We start from the raw sequence: 21,630 nt of genomic DNA on the forward strand, positions 1-21,630 counted from the left end.
TGGCATATATCAGTGCTTCATCCCAATATTCTTTTGTATGGATATACCACATTTGTTTATCCTTTATTCAGTTGATGGTCACTTAGGTTGTATCTTCTTTTTGGCTACTATGAATAATGCTGCTATACACATTTGTTTAAAAGTTTTTGTGTGAATCTACCTTTCTTCCTAGGAATAGAATTGCTGGGTTATATGATGAAAATGTTTAGCATTTTGAGGAACTGTCAAACTTTTTCAAAAGAGCAGTATCATTTTACCTTCCCACCAGCAGTGAATGAGGTTTCTACTTTTTCCATGTCTTCACCAACATTTGTTATTGTCTGTCTTTTTTATTGTAGTCATATAGTATATGTGAAATGGTAATTTCATTGTGATTTTGATTTGCATTTTCCTAAAGACTAGTGGTACTAAGAATCTTTTCATGTGTATATTGGCTACTTATATATATCTTTTAAGGAGAAATGTCTATTCTAATTATTTTCCTATTTTTCAATAGAGTATTTGTCTTTTTATTATTGACTTATAAGAGTTTTTAAAAATATATTCTGGGTGAAAGTTCTTTGTCAGATAATGATTTACAAATTTATTTTTTCATTCTGTGGGTTTTTTTCACTTTCTTAAAGGTGTGTTTTGATACACAGTTTTAATTTTGTGGAAGTTTTCCTTCTGTTGCTTTTGCTTTTTATGCCATATAAGAAACTGTTGTTTAATTCCAAATTATGAAGATCTACTCCTATTTTTAAAAGAGTTTTATGGTTTTGGCTCTTACATTTATATCAGTGATCTATTTTGAGTTCATATTTGTGTATGATGTGAGGTAGAGTTTCATATTTATTCCTTTGCATGTTGATACCCAGTTATCCCAATGCCACTTGTTGAAAAGATGATTCTTTCCTCACTGAATTGTCCTGGCACAATTCAGTTAACCATAATTGTGAGAGTTTATTCCTGGACTCTCCATTCTGTTTCCTTGACTTATGTCTTTATGCCAGAATCATACTGATTACTACAGCTAGTAGTAAGCTTGACATTGGGAAGTCTGAGTTTTCCAACTTTGTTCTTTTTTTAAACTTGTTTTTTTCCATGTGAATTTTAGGCTGGTTTATCAATTTCTGTGAAAATGTCTGCTAGGATTTGGGTAGTGGTTGTATTAAATCGATAGATCAATCTGGAGGACTATTGCCACCTTAGCAATGTCACATCTTCTGATATATCAACATGGGATGGCTTTCTATAAGTAGATTGTCTTTAATTTCTTTCAGCAGTGTTTTGTAGCTTTTAGTGTAAAAATCCTATGCTTTTTTTTGTTAAATTTGTTCCTAGGCATTTTGTTTGTTTTCCTGCCATTATAAATGGGATTTTTTTTTTTCTCCATTGCCCAGGCTGGAGTGCAGTGGCAGGATCTCAGCTCACTGCAACTTCTGCCTCCTAGGTTCAAGCAATTCTACTGCCTCAGCCTCCTGAGTAGCTGGAACTACAGGCATGTGCCACCATACCCAGCTAATTTTTTGTATTTTTAGTAGAGATGGGGGTTTCACCATGTTGGCCAGGATAGTCTCGATCTCCAGACCTCGTGATCTCCTGGCCTTAGCCTCCCAAAGTGCTGGGATTACAGGCATGAGCCACTGTGTCTGGCTGGGATTGTTTTCTTAATTTTATTTAGAATTATTCATTGCTAGTATATAGAAATACAGAATTTTTTGTATAGTGTATATCCTGTCTCCAGCATAAAGTTTTTGAGATTCGCTTTTGTTGTATATGTTGGTAGGTAATTCATTTCCTTTTATTACTGGGTAGTATCCCATTGTTTGTCCACTTTTCTGTTGAACATTTGGGTTGCTTTCAGTTTTGAGCTATGGTGAGTCATACTGTAATAAACATTTGTGCATAGGTCTTTTTGTGGGCCTATGTTTTCATTTTCTTGGAATGAAATATTTACTAGGACTAGAATTGCTAGGCTATAGGATGAGTGTATGTTGCAGCTTATTTTAACTTTGAAAGAGTTGCCCAAAGTGGTTTTGCTATTTTATATTCCACCAACAATGAATTAGAATTCTGGTTGGTCTACATTTTTGCCAATGTTTGTGTTGTGAGTCTTTTTTCTTGAACCATTCTAGAACCATTCTGGTGGGTACACAGTGATATAGGCCTTTTTTGCATTTATGGAGATAATCATGTGGTTTTTCTCATTGGTTCTGTTTATGTGATGGATTATATTTATTGAATTCTGTATATTGAACCAGCCTTGCATCCCAGGGATGTAGCTGACTTGATCATGGTAGAAAAGCTTTTTGATGTGTTGCTGGATTCAGTTTGCCAGTATTTTATTGAGGATTTTTGCATTGATGTTCATCAGGGATATTGGCCTGAAATTTTCTTTTTTTGTTGTGTCTCTGCCAGGTTTTGTTATCGGGATGATGCTGGCCTCATAAAATGAGTTGGGGAGGAGTCCCTCTTTTTTTTTTGGTTTGGAATAGTTTAGAAGGAATGGTACCAGCTCCTCTTTGTGCCTCTGGTAGAATTTGGCTGTGAATCGTCTGATACTGGGCTTTTTTTTGGTTGGTAGGCTATTAATTACTGCTTCAATTTCAGAACTTGTTATTGGTCTATTCAGAAATTCAACTTCTTCCTGGTTTAGTCTTGGGAGGGTGTATGTGTCCAGGAATTTATCTATTTCTTCTAGATTTTCTAGTTTATTTGCATAGAGGTGTTTGTAGTATTCTCTGATGGTAGTTTGTATTTCTGTGGGATCAGTGGTGATATCCCCTTTATCATTTTTTATTGTGTCTATTTGATTCTTTTCTCTTCATTAGTCTGGCTAACCTTTTTAAAAATTTACAGATGTTCTTTTTATGTTCTGAATATGAGCACTTTGTCATATACATGTTCCATGAATATTTCCTTCCAGTTTATGGTTACTAATTTGTTTTTAGTGGTATTTCTTTCATTTCTGTTAATCATTTAATACCAATATATAAGAAATTTTTCATATGCATTTCTATATGTGTGCTCTAAAAGTGTATAAATCCTAAATGTATCTTTTTATTATAAATATTTTATATAATTTCTTATAGTTTTAAGTATGTAATAAAATCTTAAAATGATATTATCTTTTTTAATACTTAGAGTAATTAGATATATGTCTGTTTAATATTTTATTGCATAGCTAAAATCTCCTATAGTAATGACAGTGGGTAATGGTCTTTCCTGTTCCAGATTTTTAATGGAAATTGTTTAGCTGTTTATACTAACTATTATATTATGTAGTGTTTTTATGGTAGATGCTATTTATAGTGTTTAGAAAATTATTGTTCTTTTTAGTAGTTTTCAGTTGGCAGTAAGTAGTTAATGTTACTGGATTTCTTATAGTCATCTATCAATACTATATGGTTTTTCTTATTTTTCTGTGGATGTGACAATAATTTCTTAAGTTAAATAGTTACAGACTTCCTGGAATAAATCCTTTTTGGTCTTATTGCTAAGATCCTAGGCTTAGAGGGGTCTATTATTGGAGGTAGATTTTTTTGATAATGCTAAAAATTTCAGAGTTATTAATATAATTAATTTACATCTAAAATGTAAATTAAATTATTTTTATCAGAAACCCAGTCTTATCAACAGTTTAATTACTTGGAATATAAAATAAGAATTGTGTATAGTAGTCTTTGTTTTAAACAGTATTTTATTAAATAATATGCAGTCAATGTAGGAAAATAGGAAAAAAAAATACAGCAGAAAGTAAGGAGAAATCCTTCTTCACCATTTAGAGCTACCTGTTTTGTGATATATAACATTATAACATCCTGGGCTTTTTCATATGTATATTTAAACACAATAAATTTTTTCCACAACAATGGGATAGTATTTTTTAAAAAAATTTGTTCGGGATGGTAAAGTGTTTAAAACTATCTTATCTACAACGTTTTTATCTGTCTTCTTTACTGCTTTCTGTAGGGCATTTTTATTTGACTATTAGTCTATGTTATTTATTTTATAAAGAGCAGCTTAAAATTTTTTAAGATAAAAGGTATTTTGTGTTTCTTCATACGACCTTATCTTTATTTTCTTCCTGCTTTGCTTTTTTTGTCCGTTTTTTGTTTCTTTTCCTCTCAAGGAGTTGGTAAGGGGTACATGTGCACACACAAATACACTTTGGCCCATTTGTTCTTTTTCTACAAAGTGAAGGTGAGTGGCAGCAAGGCCTCTTGTGAGAGAGCATACCCATCAGTCTCATTTATCCTGCAGAGTCAGCGTAGGCAAACTGATGAAATGGAGTTGGTGCTCATTTCTGCACTCCAGGCGGAGGATAATGGCAGTGTGGCAGGGTCAGTCTGAGAGTGTATGTTCCTTCTACCTCAAGCTGCCCTGGAGAAGATCACTGCTGGCCCTTGATATGGATCAGATGTTGTACTTATGGCTCTTAGCATGTGATAAGAGGTATCTCACACTTCACTCTTTCCGCCATCCCAAATAGTGAACACTCTTAAGAACACTTAGAGCATCATAAAACTCTTCAATTTTAGAGCTATAACTGTCAAAAACACAATGTGAACAAATTCAGCTTAAAAATTGAATTAGCTTTATTAAACAATTCATGAACAAGGCAACATCACATCTAAAAAATATATATTCTGATGAGCTAAGCAGAGAAGATTGGCTTTATAGGCAGAAAAAGGCTGCAAAAGCAGAAATGGGGAACAAAAAGTAGGTTGGTTATTTCAAAGTTATTTCCCTTACAGGATTAAAACCGAGGAGACTTCCTTATCATGCTGGCTCAAGTAGACAAGTCCCATAGATCAGATTGCTGCGAATCTCCTGGTTTTTATTGTTGTTTTTGAACTGGTACATATTCAAGTTCAGTTTGATTATGTGGCACCTTAGCACAAGAGACTGAATTCTCGTTTGATGTGGTCTTTTGGGGTGTAGGGCAGGAGCTCAGCCCAATACAGTGGCTTCCCATAAATTTTATTTAAGACAGACCTCTATGAATTTAGTTGGGAGGCTTTTGAGCATCAAAATGAACCTCACTACATGTTCCATAAGGCTGAGAAAAGCCAGGTTCAGGGAGATTTTCCTCTGGCCCAGTTACTTTCTTTTTCAAGATAATGAACATATCTGAGGATATGACATTTCTTTGTATTGTAGCTTTGGCTGCATCTTATCAATTAGTGTTCTTGGTTTTGTTTTCTAAAGAATTTAGAACATGTTAATTTGGAGACTTTTTACATTTGATTATGGGATGCATTTTTAGTTGTTTAATCTTTGGCTATTAATGTACGTTTTTAACTTTATTATGAAAATTTGACCATTATAACTTTTGAGTTGGAAAATTAGTGTACGTTTGTGAATACACATACAGACACCTATATCTATATTTTTATATTTCTATATTAAAAACCATAAGTTAGTACTGATATCTCCTGTTGTAATGCAGTATTATAACTGGGTAACAGGAGCAGGGCTGCGGGGGTGTCCCAAAGGTGCTCACTGTTCCCCAATCGCATATGTTTTCCCAGGTCCCTGGGCCTCACCCAAGAATGGGGAGAGGGCCCTGGTGGCACGGTGAGCTCATTCAAGTAAGTATTGGACCCAGAGAGTTTTGCAGAAAGCAATTTATTAGGCAGAGAGAGAGAGAGAGAGAGAGTGAGAGAGAAAGAAAAATAGAGAGAGAGAGAGAGAGAAAGAGAGAGAGAGAAAGTGAGTGAGCTCCCATGGTATCCTGGGAGGGGATCCAGAGATGGAGTCCGTACAGGTAAGGGAATAGGGGGGATTTTAACCTTGGAGTTACTCCCGCCCTATTCAAGTTCTCATCCAGTGAGAGGAGCTTTTCCAAACTTCTCTGGAGTGATTGATCTTTGACTCTGATATTGGATTGGTTGCCTTGCTCTTAATCAAAGCCTCCTCCCTTGGAGCTTTTGGTGGGCTTTCTAAGCAAAGGAAGCTCACCTGGGCTTTCTACCCAGCCTGTGCATGGGAATGTTAGACAAAGAACTCTAGGTTTCCAGATGGGGAGGTGGATGGAGGCATGGTGCTGGGAAGTTCTTGCCTTTGAAACCACGCCCCTTGTGGACCCGGGAAGAGAAGTTACTGAGTCCCTCAGTATCATAGGGTACATTCCAGTCTTCCACATTACATTTCCACATTTGTAGTTACTTGTCTTAGAGTGAAAATCCTAGCTCCTTTGTTCTTATTTGTTCAGTCTTAGAATACATGAAAGTTAGCTTCAGAATTGTTAAGCCCATGCTACCACAAAAACCAAAATTACTAAATAGAGTTCAGTATTTCTTTATAATTTTTGGATGTAAATTATATATGTGAAACACACAAATCTTATGTGGTCAATTCTTTTAGTTTTGACATAAGCTCTTTTTGAGTTTTGGCAATATACTCTTGTCCTCTTTAGATCCGGACTTTTCCTTATCGTCCATTACTGGCTTCCCATCTCTGTGTTCTTCTCTAGTATTGTTTACAGGGTTCTGTTTGCTGTCTTGTGTGCTACTTTGTGTTATAGTTATTTCAGTGACCACCTCTGCAACTAGAGTCAAGATCTAGATTAACTCATTTTTGTAACCCTGGGTTTCATCACCTTAGGTAAGGTACTTAAAAGGTGTTTGAATGAAAAAAAAAAAAGCACACAGCAATGTTACTTATGTCAGTTTATAAGTTGTAAGTAGACACTTTGAAAATCCCAAATAATTAAAACATCAGATTTTTGTAATGCTAGATGAATACTCTTATTAATTCTAACCTGTACCTTTATTTTTATTTCTATTTTTTTAACATTTTATCCTCTGTGAAATTGAGATATATCTTTAGTCAGTAGTCGCGTTATTGGTGTGAGCCAGCTATGAGAAATCACTGCCTCCTTTCTACATAGAGTGAAAGCACCAGTATCATAATGTCTTAAGATTTAATGAAATATGATATAGTTATTTTGGCCAGTTCTGACACTGTATCGTAAGAGGATTTGGGGCTTTTGTAAGACGTAAAAGACAGACTAAAAAATCCATAATGTTGGGGTTGGGAAATATAAGTTGAAATGAGTTATGTTACTTTTCTTTATCATGTAGGGGAGTTCCAGGGTTATCCAGCTTCACAGATCACAGGACTGTGAGATCTTTGCAGGAAGGGTGCTGGTCCTGTTTGTTCTTTACCTCTAGTTAATGACTGTGGCTTTCTAATAGGTAAAAGATGGTAACAGCTAAAAGACGGCAGTGTTTATTTAAACTGTAACTGATTAATTTCGTGAGTATTCCCTGCCTGGGTGGATAGGCAGTGGCAGAATCCTCTCTTCATGACATCTTGCTGGGATTACTTTACAGAAGATAATGCTCGGTAGGTCCTTGGTCTGATATCTCTAGGAGACTGTACAACTTCAATGAGTCTCAATGTGTTGTGACTTATTTTTATTTCATTTATTAATTTAAAAAATAACACTTATCATCTTTATCCACAGGAGTGAAGCCCAGATCTGGTTGGGCTATTGATCCGTTTGGACATTCACCAACAATGGCTTATCTTCTAAACCGTGCTGGACTTTCTCACATGCTTATCCAGAGAGTTCATTATGCGGTTAAAAAACACTTTGCACTGCATAAAACACTGGAGTTTTTTTGGAGACAGAATTGGGGTATGTAAGGTTTGATGAAAGTTGATCCCACTTGACCTAGGTACTATTTCACATGGGTTATGAACTCATGCCACTGTGGGTTTTGTTCACTGTCAGTCTTGAAAAATCAGGTTACCTAACTCACTCTCGTAATTATTTTTTCCATGTACTTGTGTCAAGATTCTTTTCATAATCCCAATATTTATAGAGCATAGGAAAATCTTTTTATGACTGAAGAAAGTAGATAAATATAAGGAGTTAGTGTTTTACCAATAATGCTTTCACTTTCTTCTGTTTTAGAAAGCACATGTTTTATCACAAAGTTGAGCATGCATTAGAACTGATATCCAGTCATACGTCTTATATTCAGCCACTGTTCCTTCTTTCTCTCTCTTGTCTCTACATCTTGTAAGAATTGCCTTTGAAAGCCTTAATCCTGTCCTCCTAAAACAGCCCTAATATCACAGTATCACCTGTTTTCACATTGTGTTCTGTGGGCACCTAGGCATTCTAAGGACATACTTCTGCAGCTCTTTATTAGGAAAGAGGAGACGAGGTCTAGGCCTCTTGGGAGGCCTTTGCCTTTCTCAACCCCCATCTAATTCAGACCACCTTATTTTCTATTATTTATCTAGCCCGTCTTATGGGCCATGTATTATGCTACCTCTGTTTTATATCTTTTCCCATTTAATCTTTTTAATATAATTCCTTTTTTATAGTAAAAAAATGGAGGCTTAGCTATGTGAAGCCATTTGCCAAACGTCATACAGGTCGTAGATAGAGAGCAGAGATTTGAATCTAGTTCTGTGTAGTTCCTGAAGCCCAGTCTCCTAACCTTTGTCACTGTGTTCTCGACTTCATCTGAAAGAAATATTTTGTTTATAAAACAGTGCTGGGAAATTACTGCATTACATTATACTTGTTTTCCTGTGTAATGTAGACTCCTTAAGTGTTTCAGAAAAATCATTTGCAAATCTAGACAGTAACTTTCTTATATGTACTGCTGTTTTTTTCAGTAAGGAAAGCAATGAGCTCTACAGTTTTTTAATTCTAGAAAATTAAACCTGTAGGGAGAACAAGAACTTGTAGGGGACTGCATTCTGTGTAGTTTAATCAAATGTTAAGGAGCACATTAATTTGAAAAACAAAGAACTGTTAATTTGAAGAAGCCCTACACAAACAATTGCCCTTAAATATCAGTTAGTAAGAAATTATTGAGTGTTTTTATATATTTAAATATTTTGCTAGGAAGAAGTAATCCTTGCTTATAGGGAAATTCCAGTCTAATTTGATAAAATAAAGATACAGCCATATGTAGCAGATAAAATTAAGTATATAAATTTGCTGCAAAAGAGTAGAGCATAAGGAGAGTTAGTAGGGTATGTAGTATGTCCTTATCTGTACGAGAGAAGAGTTTTAGGACTTGTGACAACGTTTTGTGATGACTATATGCTCATAGTAAGCATCAGTGACTGGCATCTACAGTGTCACAGTTGTGAATGTGATTCGGTGAAACAACTGATAGCACTGAAATACATAGATTTTAATAGTTTTAAATTTGGAAAACAACAGGTAATTATTTTAACTAAATGGATAAAACTGGAATATTTTAGGACTTAATAAATTTGAACATGTTGCTTTTTAAAAAATGTTTTTGAATTAAGTTGAGCTTGTTCATGTATTCCAGTTCTTAATGAAGCAGTTATTTTCACTTCTTAAAGATGTAAAATTTTTTTGTCTTTCTGTTATAAAAGCAATACATACTCATTGCTGAAAATTGGAAATCCATACATAAGTAAAGGGTTGGGGGTTATTTGAAAGCGCAGGATCATATTCACAAAGATAACTTTTAACTACTAGTTAAGTCCTCCAGTCTTACTTGTTGGTAGGCTTCTGACCTCTCCAGGCCAGTGGTATCAACATGTGAGAGCATTGTGGTTTTAATTAAAAATAATTCTACATCAGGAATCAGTGCTCATTTTCCATATCTTATTTGTTTGTTTTGTTTTTATTTTTGTTTTGCTTTATGAAAATTACCTTTTCTTTTCCTGTGCTTCTTTCTTGGTGAAAAGTCCCATTGACTGACTCTTTCTTGTTAAACATGGGGTGAGACTATAGACTCTCCTGGGTTGCACATCTTCTGCTCACCACAAGAGGAAATTCTCTCCAAGAAGGAATTTCTCCAATGTTTTTGTAAATCTGTGCCCCACACTTCTTCCTTTGTTCTTCCAGTTCCCTTTTTTACTCTCTTCTTTTCTTCTCACCCAGCCTCTGCAGCTAATATCATGGTCTCTCTCAGTGAATCCTGTTACCTGGAGTGGGAACAGATATGGCAGGAATTGGCAGCCAGGGATGGACATGGTTTTGGATGAGCCAGTTGTAACTTTTACTACTGCTCAGTTTGTATCCCTCCAGGTCAGCTGGCGCTGGTTCATGATGGGGCTTTTCTGTCTCTGCTATGCTTAGATAGAAGTGGTAGATAGAGACTGAGATGTGTGAGTATCTTCCTTCAGACAGGTGGCCAGTAAACGCCACTGGGGTATGCCTACTGAAGTTAAAGGGACTGCTGATTTAGGATAGAGCTAAATCAGCATTACTTTATGTAAAGTAATGGCATTTTGAATATTTTTTGGGAAAACAAATTTTATAAATGCAGGTTTGTGTGTTGGCTCTTTATTTTAGATATGGGATCTGTCACAGATATTTTATGCCACATGATGCCCTTCTACAGCTATGACATCCCTCACACTTGTGGACCTGATCCTAAAATATGCTGCCAGTTTGATTTTAAACGGCTTCCTGGAGGCAGATTTGGTTGTCCCTGGGGAGTCCCCCCAGAAACAATACATCCTGGAAATGTCCAAAGCAGGTATGAAAATGCATATTTCATAAGACAGCATCTTGAATAAAGTAGCCACTCAGTTTCTAGTTGCTGAAGCGTTGAACAAATGGGCTTCAGTAGCCAGCATTATCCTTATTTGAGGTATTCATTCAAACCAGATCTAAAGCAACTTAAAAATGCCAGAGCCTTGACTATGCCTGTTATGTGTTGCAGTTTAATGGAAAGTGAACAATACAAGATCAATATATAATGGATAACCTATAATACACTATTACTACCATTTCCTTTGCCCTCATTATAAAAGCCTTCTACTGTGTTTGATTGATTTCATATACTTTTGTTGATAATAAAACTTTTGGTCCCTATTGTACAAATTGGTAAGAAAAGCAACTCAACTGCAAAAACACATTTATTGAAATGGAACACATAAAGAGTATAATTATCTGTTCTCTTAATAACAATTTCAATAATAGTGAATGCTTCCAAGCTGTGGTGAATACACATCTTTGCATCATTCTGATGTTTTTGACTTACAGTAAACTTTAATTAGGAATATTTATACTTAAATACATTTAAATAAAAATCAAAGGAATGAATCATTTCTTTAGAAGAAAATTGTGCTAACGATGGAAGCGTCTCATTAAACCAACTTACGTGTAGTTTCTAATATTGGTACTTTTAAAGTTTAATTTCTTCTCTTAAAAATTAGTAGTGTATTAAAATAAAACATTGTGGTATAATATGAAAACACTAAACTCTGCTAGGAAAATGATACCGCCCACTAAATAAACTAAATACATAATTTTTTTCACTATTAAATCAGTTTATTTTAAAAAGAAAAGTTACTTAAAATAATGTGTGTGAGGAAGAAGGTGAAATGAGATCTTTTAACTTTCAGGGAGTCCTTAGAATCACAAAGATATTTCAGTGTAAGCCTCTCACTGTGGCGGACATGAAGGTGTTTTAGCATGGCAGCCTTCTTAAAGCCGTGGAGGCTTTCTATCAAAATCTGGCTTTAATGGTCGTTTAGAAAAACTGCCTAAGGTTAGGAATTGACTTGGTTTCATTTTCTTGGTTCCTACAACCATGAAAACCAGTGAGGAATTATGAACAACCTGCTTTCTAGCTAGGGTTGGGCTAAGTAGGCATAAGAGAATAAGCCAGTGTATTGTGTGGTAGAAGTTGTAGTAAAAAGGAAGGGATGAGTGGGGGCACCTTGGCCTGTCTAGTTGGGCAAATAGCTGTTTATATTTACAGGTATTTATACTACTCTCTGCTCAGGTAAACACGGTTGGGGAAGTTCTTAAAAATTAACCAGATGTTTCAGTTGGGGAGTTCCAGTGCCTTCCTAGGTGTTGTGAGCTCTTTGTTCTCTCTTTCTTGGGGTGCTGCTGAGACTGCCTGAGGCGTATTATCTAGGAAAAGAAGGCTTTTTCTATAATCCTTTTGCTATGTCCTCTAACCTTTCAACAACTGCCCCTCAGGATGATACCTGTGCTCAGTTAGTTCCAGTAATTTTGAAAGTGATTTCCAGGCACCTGGAGGCATACTGTTGAATGAGTCTATATATTCTTTAGAGACTTTTTTCTTTTTAATCTTCTCAACAAGTCTTGAAATGTTAACTCTACTGGTTACTTCAGATCCATATATCACCTTCTTTTTGACCTGATTATGAATTGACATCAAACACAGACATTCCAGCTCACTGGCACCTTTCAAGCTCCCTACTTTTTTTGAGACAGGTTCTCTTTCTGTCACCCATGCTGAAGTACAATGGCACCACAGCTCACTGCAGCCTCCCATCGCGCAGGCTCATGCAGTTCTCCCACCTTAGCCCCCTGAGTAGCTGGGAGCACAGGCACATGCCATCATGCTCAACTAATTTTTTAAAAACATTCTGTAGAGACAAGGTCTCCCTATGTTGCCCAGGTCTTGAACTCCTGGGGTCAAATGATCCTCCTGCCTTGCACTCCCAAAGTGCTGGGATTGCAGGTATGAGCCACCATGCCCAGCCCAGTTCTACTTTTGAATGTTCCAAAGAAAATGAAATTTAACCATAATGTATGGATGGCATCTTTTGGTAAGTCCAGCTCAGCAGGTCCTTCTACTTTGCAAGTAAAGAAATATCATTCTTTGTCAAGTTTATTTTTGGTTAAGTACTATATACTTTAAGTTGGCTTTTTCCATTGACTGTCAGATGATTTGATGTTTCAGGGATTTTCTTTTTCTTGGTTACAGTTAAGTTGACATTTGTTACATGGTAAAATAAATCAGGAGCAAATTGTATCTGTATGTCTTCAAATGTGATGTTGGGTCAGTTGGTTCACTTTATATTTAGTGAGTGAGTCCTTCATTATAGCCTGATTACTTGGCTTTCCCAGTGTTGACACTTTCTGGACAGGCTTGAGACTTAGGATAGATGTGAAGTGTAAAAGCATGCCGTTAGTGTATGTGATTTCTCTTCTCTATATATGCTTTACACATATATATACAAGATAGTGTATATCTAATAGTAAACCCTTTTTCATGCTGGCTGCCTAGGAAATCTAGTTGAAGCTCAATTATATCTTGTATCTATGATTTATGTAGTGGATATTTTTACTCATTTTTTTTGGTAGTCTTCTTTCTATGTGGTTAATCTCATTGTTTATGTGTTTTTTATTGTAAGTAAACTAAAAGTGTTTTGGTAAATGTAGAATGTTAGTAAATTACAAGTAAAGATAAGGTAATGTGCTGAATCCTAATTTCAGAAAACTAAGAGCATTATATGTTATGTAAAGACACTATGGTTATATTTTACTCACCAAGGTATTATGTCATTGTTAAAATTTTATATTTGCAAAGCAATTTCAGATATTATAAATGTCAAAAGAACCATATGAGATTTAAATTTAGTTAAATGTTTATAATATTTATAAAATATATCTTTCCATCATTGATATTCTTTCATAAGTTTTTATATTGTGAATGTGAATTTACTTTTGGATTATTCTTGAAGTAAAAATTAAAATACTAATTAAAAAAACGTCATTTAATAACTAATTTCCTAAGCTTTGTCTTTGTAAACATTGTGAACTGCTCTGGGTTCATCGGCTTGTATAATTTGATTTTCACAAGCCCTTTCTCTTAGTTCGTATTCTCAGACTTTCTTAAATGATGCCTTAATTCAATGATTTCCCAAGGATATTTATTCTGCAGAATACTGTCATAGGTTATGAAACATAAAAGCTATTCTGTCAAGCTATTGCTTAGAACTCAGAGGGGTAGAAACCAAAATAGTTAATTCAACTTCTAATCCTTACCTGATGAACAGTATTGAAAAGGACACTGTGACAAATACTGAGATTGTTGATGGCAGGTGTTAAGTGTACTGAATTTTTTTCTTTAGAAGAGAAAATATGGCTCTATAAAATGTTATGGATTAACATTTATTCCCTTTTGGTTTTGTTCGAAGTATACTTTTTTCTGTGTTTAATCAGATAATTTTAGATTAGATTAGAGAAAGGAATATTAAGACAAAGCAAACTTCAAAGTCTGTATATGTGGGAAATCCTTATTGTCTTACTAGACTAAATTATTTTAACACGTGCTATCTGGTATTCAATCTCTGTGACTGGGCTTTAGGAAGTCATTGGTGCCTCATTAATTATTTGACAAGTTGTTATATGACCATATTTCTCCAAAGATAATCCATTGGAAACTTATGAGTTTTTCCTCCTGATAAGAACTTATGAATATTTTTAAAGGATAATGAAAATTAGTATGATAGTTTTAAAGTCTGTCTTTACATTATACTCATCTTGCAGATAGAAAAAATATACAATAATTTCTTTTATTATACTTTTGAATTTAGTTATTTCCTTTTTAGTCAGTTGCCACATTCATCTTTTCTTAATTGAATTCATACTTTCTGTTTTTTTTGTAGGGCTCGAATGCTACTAGATCAGTACCGAAAGAAGTCAAAGCTTTTTCGTACCAAAGTTCTCCTGGCTCCACTAGGAGATGATTTCCGCTACTGTGAATACACAGAATGGGATTTACAGTTTAAGAATTATCAGCAGCTTTTTGATTATATGAATTCTCAGTCCAAGTTTAAAGTTAAGGTAATGAGAAGATATTTATGATTCCGTATTTGAAGTTGAGCCTTTATTATTAAATTAGACTATAACAGAAATCCTTAGTTTCTTTGTCCTGTACCACAGTGCTTTAATTCTTATGTAAAAGTATAATCCATTAGGAAGAAAATTATTATATGCTATAGTTCCATATCTCAACTTGTACCTTTCCTACCACTCCTTGCAGGATTAAAGAAGAATTTACTTTTATGTGATTGAGAATATGTACATACTAAATTGTGATATTTAGTCTTCAGGGATGTCCTGTTTTTTTTTTTTTTTTTTTTTTTAACCAACATTGAAAGTCTATTGTTTCTCTCTGCCAGTTGCATCCATGTAATTTAGTAGCATGACTGGCAGCTGCAGATGAACATGTCATGAATTTTGCAAACAAATGTCCTATGTCAAGGGAATAAATATACTAACATTTTTTTTAAGTGAGAAGACTTCTAAAATTAATAATTTGCCTGTGGTTCTTACTGTTTTTTTTTTCTTATGGAAAATTTCAAATGTAGTGTAAAGTTCTGAAAATAGCAAAAATTGTCCCCCTTCTCCCCATATCAATGGCTCAGCTACAACATTCTTCTGCTCAAGCCCACTCTTGTTTCAGCCATTCCCCACTGCTGTCTTACTCTTCTCCACAGGATTTTGTGTAGTTTCATCTATAAATATTTCAGTGTGTATCTCTAAATTATAAAGATTCTGTTTGAAAATATAACCATAATACCATTATCACATCTAAAAAAATTAATAATTTCATAATATAAATCTGGGCAGATTCAAATTTTCCTGATCTCATAAAAAACAATTCTGTAACCATGATTTGTTTGAGTCAAAATTCAAATAAGAATCATATATTGCATTTGATCAATGTCTTTTTTAATTACAAAATTGGTTTATTGATTCATAATTATATATATTTATGAGACACATGAATTTTGATACATGCAAAGAATGTATAATGATCAAATCAGGGTATTTAGGATATCTACCACCTCAAATTTTGTCCTTTCTTTGTGTTGGGAAAATAGTCTATTAAAGTCTTTTTTTGTTTTAAATGTGTCTTAGAGACTCTACATAAGAAAATTAATTATTCAGCATGTTTATTATTCCACATATTGACCTGAAAAAGTGGAAGATCTGTGAAAATACTATAGAAAGGAAGCAGTGTTACTGTGTAGCAAATTTGAAAGTTAATGGGTAACCTTAGTTTATATAGTAAGAATTCAAATTTACTAAATAAACCTAAGTAATATCAAATAGATAAATAAACCTAATAAAGTATCAAGTTTATTCAGGATCATTGCAGCTGAATTTTTGTTAGATTATGAACTTGGAGCCTAGGGGTATGTTTAAATTATGATTGTATTTTCCTCAGAGACAATGCTCATACATGAATATATGTTCAGAGGATGGAGTATGTAGATGAGTATCTTATCATAGAAGCACCTCGTTTCCTGTCTGACGGAAAAATTAGATCCTGATTTTAGTATTTTACCTATTTCCTTCTTTGTTTGCCTACTAGAACAGTTTTTTAAAAGTAATTTAAAAAACTGAAGTGCCACATACATAGAAGAAGTGGACAAACCATAAGTGTACATTGAATTTTACAAGTTTAAAAGTCTCCACATTACTACCATCCAGATTAAAGCTTTGAACTTTTATTATCTCTCAGATCTCCTTCCAGTCATCACCAACTGCTACAAAAGTAACCACTACTTTCATGTCTGTCACCATGATTAGTGTTGCCTGTTCTTGAATTTTATATGATGGGAACTAGACGCATGTACTTTGTGTCTGGCTTTTTTATTACATGTTATGTTTGCAAGATTCATTCATCCTGTTGCATGTAGCAGTAGTTCATTCTTTTTTAGTGCTGTATAGTATCTCTAGTATTCATTTATTGATGAATACACCACAGTTTATTTATTGTATTGTTTCTGGGTATTTGGGATTGTTACCAGTTTCTATTACAAATAAGGCTGCTTTGAATATTTTGCACATATTTTGGTTACTTGTATATGAGTTTATATGGTTATAAAATGAGATGAAAGTTTTTGGCGCATTGAGTATGCACATGTTCAGCTTTCGTATATATTGCCAAACTATTCCAAAAATAGATGCATCATTCGTTGTGTTGTATGACAGTTTCAGTTGCACACCATTTCTCAGTTTGTTTTGTCAGGATTTTTGTTTTCCATTTTTATCATTTTGATAGATGGGATGGTTTTACTTTGTATTTCTTCCATGGTTAATGAGGTTGAGCCTCTTTTCATACATTGCCATTTGGGTGTCCTCTTTTGTGAAGTACCTATTTAAGTATTTTGATGATTTTTTAATTAAATTGGATTGTCTGTCTTTTTCTTACTGTTTATAAGTCTTTGGTACATTTTGAATTGTCTATTTTTTCAGATAAAAGTTATGCAAATGTTTTCTCCTACTATGTAGCCTGCATTTTCACTTTCTCATGCTGTCTTTTGATGAACAGAAATTCTTAATTTTAATTAACTAATTATAACAATTTTTTTGTGTTTAGAACTTGTTTCTGTTTAAGAAATTCTTGTTTATCATGTGGTTGTGAAACTATATTTCTTATGAAGCTATCCTCTAGAAATGAATTGCTGTGAATTGTGTGAGGGTAGGAATCAAGATGTGTTTTGGCTTATATAGATATCCAGCACTATTTATTGAAAAGACCATACTTTCTTCCATAGCACCTTGGTGTCATCTTTGTCATTAATCATGAGCAAGACTGCATTTGTGTGTGGATCTGTGTCTAGACTCTCTATTCACTTTTATTCATCTATTTGACTCATCTCACAGTCTTATTAATACTATAGTGTTATAATAGGTTTTAATATCCAATAGTAAAAGTCTTCCAGTTTTGTTCTCCTTCTCAAGATTACATTGGTTACTGTTAGTAACCTTGGTAGTTCTCTGTAGATAGGTTTAGGTCATCTTTAAATTTCTACCAAAAAAAAATTGAGGGGGATTTTGATTGGGATTGCATTGGATCTGTGGTTTGATTTGAGCACAATTAACTACTTTACAATTATTGGGCCATCTAATCAATGAGCATGGTGTATTTTGTGTATTAATGCAATTGACTTTTGCATTTTAGCCTTTTATCCAGTAACTTTGTTAAATTTATTTATTATTTTTAGTTATTTATGGATTCCTTATAGATTTTCTATGTATGAATAACTTCTGTATTTTAGCCTTTTATCCAGTAACCTTGTTATATTTATTTATTATTTTTAGTTATTTGTAGATTTCTTATGGATTTCTTATGTATGAATAATGGCATATTTATGTCTTTCTTTCCAAAGCTTTAACTCTTTCAATCTACTTTCTTACCATGTGCAATGGCTGTGTCCTCTCGTATAACGTGTAGAAGTGGTGAGAGTAGACATAATTTTCTAGGCAAGAAAACATTATGTGTTTCATCATCGGTCATAATGTTTGCTGTAGAATTTTGTAGATTCCCTTTATGAGATTATAGAATTTCCCTTATATTCCTCATTTACATTGTGTTTTTTCATGACCAGATACTAAATTTTATTATTTTCTTCTTCTAGGACATTGCTTTCTATTAGGTCTTATGTTTTGTGCAAATGATTGGACCAGTACCCCAAGGTGAAAATTTGGTAGAGTAATAGGGTCCACCTTAATGCATTTTCTTTCTCTCTAAAATTTTTGTCCCTTAAGTTCTTGCTGCTTTAGTTCTTTAATGTCTTCAAAGCTTATCTAGTTATAACTGTTTCTTGTGAGATACTTAGGTTGTCTGAACTGGAAGCATAAATTTACTTCTTTTAATGAAAAGAACAACAAAAGAAAATAACTGAGTTCAGATGGCTGAAAAATTGACATGGCCTAGCCAAGACAGTCATTTTGCCATTTGGTCATTTATTTAATAATTTTTGTAATTTTTCTTATGTGTTGTTCTGATAGAGCTCTTATATTTAAGATTGAAGTTGTTGCCTTTAAATGTAAAAACCATGTGAATATTTTTATTTGGTTATTTTTTTAATGTGCCTTAAATATTTACTTTTTATGAGCTACCAAGGTACTTTCTAGAGAAATTTACTTTAAATAGTTGCTTTAAAAAATTCTCTAGCACAGGTACTGAGTTATTTTTCTACTCTCAGAGATTGAAATAGATTTTTGAGAAAGCCTACTAGGCTACTTACCTAAACTTTGCTCTGGGACATTGCCAGGAAGGAAAGATTTTTATCTTGGCTCATATCAAAAATCAATTGAAATATTTTCAAAGGGTATACTTTGTTGTTAATACTAAATCTGTAGTATGCCATAGATTTCTAAACTTTGAAGTTCAAAAGGATATTTATTATCTAAGTAAAATCTTTTGTTTATAGGTAAGGAAAGTGAGACTCAGAAATATATAGATCATAGAATATTTTGTCACTCTTATTATGTATACTTTCCTGAGCTTATCTGTATCTGCTGAATATGAAGTTAATGCATATTTCCTTCTATTCGTGGCTCTCATTTCTTGTATGGTTACACACACACACACACACACACACACACACACACACACACACGAGTCTGCTTCCTACTAATGCTTCTGAGTAATAATACTCTTAATGTTAGCTAAAACATTGAGTACTTATTATTTGCTGTAAATTGTTTAAGGTAATTTTTTTAACTGAACATTCTCTGGTAGGTCCTGTGATTATTCCCATTGTAGATGAGGAAATTGAGGCACAAATAGATTAACTTGAGGTCTCGAACTCCTGAACTTAGGTGATCCACCCACCTCAGCCTCCCCAAGTGCTGGGATTATAGGTGTGAGCCACTGCAACCAGCCACTCTGTTTTCTTAAACAAGTCAAAAATAGTCTAAATACTGTAATTCATAAAATTTATAAAGTGGGAAGAATCCACATGGTATTTTAGTGAAGCCAAGATAAGAGTAGGGAATAGTTGAAAATTGCTTATCTTTAATATAAACATAAGAATTTAGAAATAATAATCTATTTTGCTGTAAAAATGTAGCAGCACAATTAGATTACAATCACTTATATTTATTTGCCTAATTAGTATCATTGTTGTAAATGTTCCAGTTCAAATTTTGTCTTTGAAGTGAAGAAATGATAGTTAAAGCTTATACCATTATTTGTCAGTCATGATTGTAAGCATTCACTGTAACATGGATAGACAAAGAAGTTACGTAATATGCTCAAAACACATGCCAGATAAGCGGTAGAGATGGAATTCAAACCTATGCTATTGCTATGTTGGATCAAAATGACTTGCAGTATCTGTGTTTGTGTATGTGTGTTTGTGTGTATGTATATGCATAGGAAACAACAAAATCAGCATCTTTCTATTAAAAGGAACACATTTGCTGTTAAATAATCTATTTATTTTTGACAAGACTGTCTTTTAATATCTGTTTACATGATTTGGTGTAGTGTCTTTTTGTCTTCGATTTGTAGAATGGTTTAGACTCATAAAAATGGATTTCTTACTGCTGATTTAAATTGTTAGTCAGAAAGACCAGCATGTTTAAGCAGTCAGACTTGCCATTCTTGTCACTCTGTGTATTTAACTTCTACTCAGTATTACCTACTGGTAGAGTAAGTTCATTTTTTAAAAAATGACTTCCTATTCCTTAAGTCCCTTCTCCTTCACAAGAATTCAACTGGGGGAAGAGGGATATAGATGAGGGTATGATATATGAAATACCTTATGGCTAACAAAATTATTCTTTTAGACTTTATGGCTAATGAAATTATTGTTCTAGACTTCTGGAACACTTTGCTCAAAATATGTCTTTTATTTTTCCTGTTGCCCTCATCTTTCATTCATCTGGATTAATCCATGCCCAAATCCTTGCACACTTTGAAATTCTAGATATATGTAGGAGTTTTCATAGTCACTGATTTGTAGATCTGAATAGCTCTTCTCCTAACTGCTGAAGTGTATAAGTTTTCTTTTAGTTCAATTTGGGCCTTAATGCAAGTAAAAAAAAAGAGTCACTATTATTTTCTTCCCTGCTTCTGGTTTTTGTAAAATCTGAGCTATATGTTCATCTTAACTTGGAAACACATCTTAAATATTTATTATTAACTTTTTCTAACAGGGCAAGAAGTAAATAATTTTAAGGTAGAAATGAATAATTGAAATGTATTTTTTTTTAACTAGATACAGTTTGGAACTTTATCAGATTATTTTGATGCACTGGATAAAGCAGATGGAACTCAGAGAGACAAGGGTCAATCGATGTTCCCTGTTCTAAGTGGAGATTTTTTCACTTATGCCGATCGAGATGATCATTACTGGAGTGGCTACTTTACATCCAGACCCTTTTACAAACGAATGGATAGAATCATGGAATCCCATTTAAGGTACTTTTACCTTTCTATAGCTACATCTATTTATTCACTTTCTTTATATTATCATAGCATTTTTGTAGAGTTTTGCATAATATACATCATTCATGTAGTACATTATGTAGTGTTAAGCTCTAAGCATTTAATGTATTTGTGAAATCTTAATGCAATCAGAAAGAGGTCTCCAAACTATAATCAAATTATTACATGAGTTTTTGTTCTGGAAGAAAAAGTAGTTTATTTAATTAGATTTTTAAGGAGTTGTATTCTGCATTTTGCATTTTTCTAATTAATATACCTGTGTTATTTGTACACCATATTAATATTCAGTGACACCATCATGAGTGTCTGCTGGCTAGTAATCTGATGGGCTTCTCATTGGAAACATAGGTGAGCATCACAGAAGCAAATAGGGTCTCTCAGCAGCCAAATGTGAGCTTCAAAGTTCACAATCCCAAACTAATGTATTTTATATGTGGGAGAACTTTAGACTAGGCTTTATCTCAGTTCGTTCTTACTTGAAGCACACTTCTGTAGGTACAGTTGTCTGCATAGAAGAACAACATTTGAAAAAAAACAATAACGGATGGGGCAGATAGTGATTAAGAATGTAAATGGATACAGAGAAGACGGAAAAGTCCGTAGAAAACACAAAAACACTAACCCGACACTATCCAGTAGAACTTTCAATCGCTGATAGAATGTT

The 21,630-nt window shown here is 33.8% G+C and overlaps 1 protein-coding gene across 1 annotated transcript in view; it reads left to right on the forward strand.

Annotated features, from left to right (window-relative positions):
• Positions 1–21,630, forward strand: part of MAN2A1 (mannosidase alpha class 2A member 1) — a 173,934-nt gene that overhangs the window by 63,965 nt on the left and 88,339 nt on the right. The window contains exons 6-9 of the mRNA XM_012473931.2: positions 7,457–7,630; positions 10,292–10,478; positions 14,377–14,554; positions 20,737–20,939. Coding sequence (XP_012329354.2) covers positions 7,457–7,630; positions 10,292–10,478; positions 14,377–14,554; positions 20,737–20,939 — 742 coding nt within the window. The remainder of the gene's footprint in view (positions 1–7,456; positions 7,631–10,291; positions 10,479–14,376; positions 14,555–20,736; positions 20,940–21,630) is intronic.

The sequence above is a fragment of the Aotus nancymaae genome, unplaced genomic scaffold (genome assembly GCF_030222135.1).
Source record: "Aotus nancymaae isolate 86718 unplaced genomic scaffold, 86718_ANA_hifiasm-v0.15.2.pri h1tg000014l, whole genome shotgun sequence".
In the NCBI taxonomy this organism is placed as follows: domain Eukaryota; kingdom Metazoa; phylum Chordata; class Mammalia; order Primates; family Aotidae; genus Aotus; species Aotus nancymaae.